The sequence below is a fragment of the Geotrypetes seraphini genome, chromosome 4 (assembly GCF_902459505.1).
Source record: "Geotrypetes seraphini chromosome 4, aGeoSer1.1, whole genome shotgun sequence".
NCBI lineage: Eukaryota > Metazoa > Chordata > Amphibia > Gymnophiona > Dermophiidae > Geotrypetes > Geotrypetes seraphini.
In genome coordinates, this window is record NC_047087.1 from 39535532 (window position 1) to 39542608 (window position 7077).

The following is a 7077-nucleotide window of genomic DNA, read 5'->3' on the forward strand; positions in this document are numbered from 1 at the left end:
CCAGGCGCATTTACCATAGCAACAACTTTGAGGAAACAAAAACACGATTGTTAAAAGCAGAGCGCGATGTCGGAGTGCATCATTTTTTGTGTGTGCAATCTTTTTTTCAAGAATGTCTAAAATACCGATTTCCTTCTGGTTTTATTTATTTTTCCTTTTTAAATTTCTCTTTTCCATAGGTGCAATCGTGCACATTAAACGTTGACCTCTCTCTTTCCCACTTCTTTGCCTTGGTTTAGCTGTACAATACGACGTCGATTGTAGGGTCTCAGGAGCCGTAGGGCGCTAGGACCTAACCCTGACAGCCTGCGGTCAAAGGTTCGCGGCAGGAGATTGGACGAGGGAGCGCGAGCCCCGTTCCGTGGGTGGTATAAATAGAGCAGAGAACGCACCCACCAGCTCATTCAATCAATGAGGGCTGGGAGGGAGCGCGCTGCCTGGTTGTACATTTGACCCGGAGCGCTGAACCGGGGACGGGTTCGTGAACTGCCCCCCCCTCCCCCCACCATCTAAGCCCAAATCCTCGCGTGCAGCCCGAGACCTGCTTGCGCCCGCGGAAGCTGCGTTTTTATGCTTTTGCCTTCTGACTTTTCAACCCCATCTCTTTGATTTCACTGCATTCGCCCCCCCACCCCACCCCCCTCGGAGCCGAGGTCGCCCTTCGCCTCTCAATCTGGATTCCCGCAGCTCCTCGCCATGCCTGGCGGCTTTTAGGACCTCCATGGAGCAAGCCAACTTCTACGAGGCCGACTGCCGGCCCGCGATGACCGGCCACATCCCGTCGCAGCAGCACAGCGGCTTCGGCTACCGGGGAGCGCCGGGGGCACCTGTCGCCGAGGTGGGCGACATCTGCGAGAACGAGAACTCCATCGACATCAGCGCCTACATCGACCCGGCCGCCTTCAACGACGAGTTCCTGGCCGACCTCTTCCACAACAGCAAGCAGGAGAAAGCCAAGCTCGCCCCCGACTTCGACTACCTGGGCGGCATGAGCGGCCACCCGGCCTCGGCCGCTGGCCACCACCTCATGTACGGCTGCATGCCCGCCTACCTGGACGGCAAGCCCGAGGCGCTGTGCGATCGCCTGCCGGCCGCAAGCATGCGACCCCTGGTCATCAAGCAGGAGCCGCGGGAGGAGGAGGAGCGGGCGGCCGCCCGGGCCGCCCTCTCGGCGGCGTCCTACCCTCATCACCCCCAGCAGCACCCCTCCCACCTCCAGTACCAGATCGCCCACTGCGCGCAGACCACCATGCACCTGCAGCCCGGCCACCCCACGCCGCCCCCCACCCCGGTGCCCAGCCCTCACCACCACCAGAACACTGCCCCGGGCGGGTCGGGCAAGATGCTGCCCTCCGACCACCGGGCCAAGTCCAAGAAGTCGGTGGACAAGAGCAGCAGCGAGTACCGGGTGCGCCGGGAGAGGAACAACATCGCGGTGCGCAAGAGCCGCGACAAGGCGAAGCTGCGCAACGCCGAGACGCAGCAGAAGGTGCTCGAGCTGTCGACGGACAACGAGCGGCTGCGGCGGCGCGTGGAGCAGCTGAGCCGCGAGCTGGAGACGCTGCGCGCGCTCTTCCGCCAGCTGCCCGACAGCTCCCTGGTCAAAGTGGTGGGCGGCTGTGCGTGAGCGCGCAGAAAAGAGACGGGACCCCTGGACGTCTGAACTCGTGCCCTAGGCGCCTCCTGCGGAACCTCTTTTGAGTCAACTATATACTGAGATATATATATATATATTTTTAAAGAAAGCCAGGCAGCTGTATTACATATTCTGTGCCTTCTGAAAGACTTCTATAAGCTGAAAGGTGCTCAGAAAACACCTTACTGTGCCTTAGAACAGTTTTTTTTTTTTATTGCCTCCCAAAGTAACCTCTGGTGCAAACACAGAAATAATGTAACATGTTAACCTTCAAATGGTTGTGTGTCTGAGCCTCTGAAGGGACCTTCATTTTCATGGGAGTTTACACGGAGACCGCATGAGAAGAGCAGTGGAAATGTGAAAGGCATATATATAATTTTTTTTTTCTAGTTTGGGGAGATGTCAAATGAGCGATGCCTTTTATACGTTTATATTGTATTGATGATCTTTAGATGTGGAAGAGTGTGTGCAGTTCCCTTTTGCCTGTTTATTGGACTATCTGTCGGCCTTATTTCCTGTAGAGCAGCAGACCCCTAAACTGTATTAACATATGGTTTCTCCCCCCCCCCAAAAAAAAAAAGTTATTTAGCATTATTTAGACCTTTTTTTGTATGCAATAATAAAAAAAAAAAAGGTAATAGTTATAAAAATGTAACAAAATACGTGATCAGTCACTACAGCGCATGTCCTGGGAACTGGTGACAGAAGCACAAATATTTACCTTTTCAATGCGGGTACTTAACTACAAGCTTGCCATATATTTTTTAGTACTGTGTAAATAACATGCAGTCGTGTTAACCCACTTCAAAGCTCTTATCTGTTCGGGCCCAGAGCTGGTAATGTGAATCGGGCCACACCGGATGCAGTGTATGGAGTCCAATTTTTTTTTTTTTAATTTTGCTTGTGTGTGTCCCTTATGTACTTGTTTCTGTTGCTAAAGTCCTTGCCATGCCATTAATGTATTTTCGGGCTTTAACTGCTATGCTAGGGCAGTTTTTGTTAGCCTTGGGATAGCTGACCCCGGCGTTGGCAAGAGCTCTCGTTGACCCTGAAGGGGTTGCAGTGTAGCTCTCCCCCCCCCCCCCCCAACTTCGGGCGTGAAGGAGGAGTGGCAGAATCCCGTTCAACCAGAGTGATCCAGTCTCCAGCCAGCACTTTGAAACCAGCCGGTGCTTTTCTCGCACTATTTAAGACCATTCCTAAAAACCTCGTTGGTATAAAAAGAAAAGATGTGTGAATGAACGTGTTTATTGCAAATATAACAAATGAAGATCTCTCGTGTTGCCACTTGCACAAATAAATAAGACTTGCTCTATGTCTTGGATCTTTGGACCTTGCTTTATTTCTCTGTTTTTGAATGTGCGCTGCAAATGGGAATTAGTGTTTCCACGTTTATTCTGATGAGCTGCCATGATCTGTTCCGCATTGAGGGCTCCTTTTACAAAGCCGCGCTAGGGCCTTAACGCGCGGAATAGCGCACACCAAATTGCCCCGCGCGCTAGCCGCTACCGCCTCCGTCTGAGCAGGCGGTAGATTTCTCGCTAGCGTGCGTGCAATAAAACCGCTAGCGCGACTTTGTAAAAGGAGCCCTAAGTGCAGCCACTGGCGCTGATGGAGGACTTTCATTTTCCTAAGGAGTTTAATTGTTACAGTAATTGCAAACTGCATTTGATCCTGGATCAGTGCTGCCACTTGGAGTTAAATGACAGACTCGAGTTTATTACGCCTACAAAACTATTTAACCAGCACTGAACCGACTTTCGGCCTTACAGTGTTGCTTGGAATAGTGTAACGTAGGTGATCTGGTAATTTGATAGATGATTGATATGTTTTAATAAAAAAAAGTGCTAAATGTTTCTTTTAAGCCATAATAAACTGCAGTATACAGAAGCATAAAATGAAGTACATTTTCTTCAAGATAATTGCAGACTGGCATCTGCTTTGATTTCATTTCTCTCCAATTATCACATTTAATGTCTTTTTAGCTCTTGGTGTGTTAATATTCTAATCTACAATGAACACAAACACATGCCATGTTGCAGATTAAACATATCTTGCACTGGCTTTGGAAAACATGATGAGAAGGGAAATGAAACTTTTGGGCTCGGACGGTGGCGTAAATTGTCAAGTTGGCACATTTTCAGCTAAACTCACTGATTTTTTTTTTCCCCTCTCCCAACTTTAAATAAACAAGGCAGCACGCCATTACTAAAGCTGCCAATTATATAGGTTAACATGTACATTTTCCAATTATTAAGAATGTCCAGTCCAAAATATTAACAATCTAGATGGAAATTAATACATCAGATATTTAGTAGAAATTACTTTAAGGCAGAAGCAGAGGTAAAGAGAAGGAAATGCTGTTCAGACACATCAGCCCACACCAGGTTCTTGCATTTGACTGGATTTTGTCTGATGAGAAGCCTACCGCTGATCATTTGCATGTACGGGACCCGGTTGAAATGTTTGTTATTTATGCTATCGTTATTGTTGCCTTTTCTGTAGAAGCAATAGTCAGCTGGATGCCTTTCTTTGGCACTGAAAAGTAACTGACCCTATTGCTTTCGTCTTGAGTGTGGCTGGGAGGCAATTGTGAGCAGAGTGCCACAGTGAGACTAATTGGTTATATAGCCCCATTCGATCTGCAGGGTGCTATACCATGATGATAAGTATTTTGGGTACAGTATATGCCCCTGCCCTGAGGGGCTTACAGTCTAAATGGGTAGAGTGAGGTGATGGGAGATAACATGACTTGCCCAGGGGGGTGGCGGAAGCAGGATTTCCATTGCTGTAATCACTACTCAGTTCTTCCCCCACTTATGGTCATGGCCAGACAGCTCCACTAGGGAATGCTCCTTTTTATTTTAAAGCCCAGCCCTCTGCTATGGCTTAACCCCCCAAAGCCCCTCGAATCATAGTCTGATTTGTAGGCATCCCTACAGGCATGGACTGATGTTTGGGGAGCTCATCAGCTTCTACTTCTGAGGCTCCTGTGCTGAAATTTGTGCCCTGATTGATTATGTAGCCCAGTGTTTTTCAAACTTTTTACACCTATGGACCGGCAGAAATAAAAGAATTATTCTGTGGACCGGCGGTTGAAGAACACTGGGCTAAGTCATGGGCCAGACCCCGCCCATCTCTACCCAATCTCCACCTCAGACCCCACCCCATAATAGTACTAATTGCACCTTGCACGTCCCGTGCCTCATCTGGAAGTCTTCCCTCTGACGTTGCAACATCAGAGAGAAAGCTTCCGGTTCAGGCGCAGGATGCCCGTAGGAGCCACTGCCCGTGGCTTTGTGCACCGAATCAGTGAGGAAGAGGGAGCTAGCTCGAAGATAACGCCGCATCGATCGCACCGTGGACCGGCGGTTCAAGAACACTGTTTTGGGCCTGATGCATGTGCTGGCCCTGTGGACCGGCAGGAAATTTCTGTGGACCGGCACTGGTGGTTGAAGAACATTGATGTAGCCTATTTTGAATTAGATACAAATAATCCTAGTAGCATGACGTCAGGTTGGGTGATTTTCTTCAAAAGAGCAAGGAATAAATCATAATAAAGCCTCTATTTTTTTTCCACAGTTCTTATCCCACTCCCCTTTTTACTAAACCGTGATAGCGGTTATTAGTGCAGGAAGCTGCGCTGAATGCTCTGTGCTGCTCCTGAAACTCATACAGTTCCTATGAGCATCAGGAGCTGCGCGGAGCATTCCCTGCACTAATAACTGCTAGTGCGGTTTAGTAAAAGGTGTGTGTGGGGGGTGGGGGGGGGTTAATGAGGTATAGTTTCAATTTTTTTGTGTGCGAAAATTACACTTAGGACCTCTTCTACTAAGGTGCGCTAAACGCTAATGCGTGCATGTTAGTCTGTGGGCGCGCTAGCGTTTAGCGTGCGTGCTAATCGATTAGTGCACCTTAGTAAAAGAGGGGATACGAGTTACTAACCTCCATAGCATGGTTTTTAGTGCTGTCCAAGGCGGTAACAGCTCCAATGCTCATAGAATTCCAATGAGTATCGAGCTGTTAACCCCCCCGTGGCCGGTGCTATAAACCACACTACGGTGGGGGAGGGGATCCTTTACTAAGAATTTAGAGCATGCTAATGATTAGCACATGGTATACCTGTGAGCTGTGTGGCACTTAACATACACTGATTTGTTAGCATGCGCTAAATTCATTAGCTTACCATAGTAAAAGTTCCTTTAAGACAGTCCTTGCCATAAAATGGAAACAATAATAAAATATCATTCTTTAATGATGATAGCACATGTAATGCATTAGTGTGTGTTAGTGACTCTAGCTGCAAGTTTATAAAGTTCTTTAAAAAATGCGTGGCCTTTTATACGAGTTAATAAGCTACATAATTTTGCATGACATTCACTTAAGAATAGTGAATTTGCATAAAACTGCAGACCAAGCTACAAGTGAAAGATAGTAGAAAATGACACGGTGACAAAATTCATCACCATTCCGGTCCTGCGGATAACTGCAGGAAATAATCCCATGTCATTTTCTAGTGTCTATTTCAACCTCAGTCCTTCTACACCAGCATTATTCAGAGCAAAGTGGTTGTGGCCATTCATACTCTGATTCTTATGTGAGCCAAGGATAATGAAGCCATTGTGACATCACTGATGTGATTGGCTCTTAGGCACTGGTGGAATGAGGCATTATGACATCACAATATCTGCTCTGGATACCAGAGACTGTCATTCTATAGTGTCTGTTTCAACCTCAGTCCTTCTACACCAGCATTCTTCAAAGCAAAGCTTGCGGGTCAGTGGTTGTGGCCATTCAAACTCTGATTCTTCCCTCTCTCCTTAAAGAATGACATGAAGATGGTTTCCCGCGGTTATCCGCTGGGACGGGAACTGTGATGAATTTTGTCACCGTGTCATTCTCTAAAAGATAGCTTTTTACAAACCAAATGGTTAAATACAAACGGTGCAGTTTATCCTGTTTAGTGTATATAATTAGGGGCTGATTCTAAAAACGGTGCCCGTAGTTTGGCAGCAGTTGGCACCCTACCTTCACCTAATTGGGTTAATTGGTTTAATCGTCGTGCTAATTGGATGCACCAATTAAAAACCAGTTATAACTCAAACAAAAAAATATTAGGGGCGCCTAAGGGTGTCTCCCAAAAATGCTGCCGTTATCCCACCTATGGAGGCGCCTTGTAGGTGCGTTTAACGCCAGAAGTGGCGATAGGTGTCATAAGGCACCTCTGTAGGCGTGATTCATGTGAAAAGTAGGCGCTGGAAATGTAGACCTTGAAAGCCCTGGCTTACGCTGCTGGTGCCTACTGTTTACGTAGCTGTGATTCTGTAAACGGCGCCATTGTGTGATTGACCCACGATCAGCAGCTGTTTTTTTAAGATGGCCGCCGATAACAGCACTGTTTACCCAATGCGGGCCTTAGCGACTATAGCTGCCAAGCAACC

At 47.7% G+C, this 7077-nt stretch overlaps 1 protein-coding gene across 1 annotated transcript; it reads left to right on the top strand.

Moving 5' to 3' along the window:
• Positions 1-422: 422 nt before the first annotated feature.
• On the top strand, positions 423-2953 carry CEBPA (CCAAT enhancer binding protein alpha). The gene has a single exon (XM_033943520.1). It carries the CDS (start codon positions 722-724, stop codon positions 1625-1627), a length of 906 nt encoding a protein of 301 aa, XP_033799411.1. The 5' UTR covers positions 423-721; the 3' UTR covers positions 1628-2953.
• The last annotated feature ends 4124 nt before the right edge of the window (positions 2954-7077 follow it).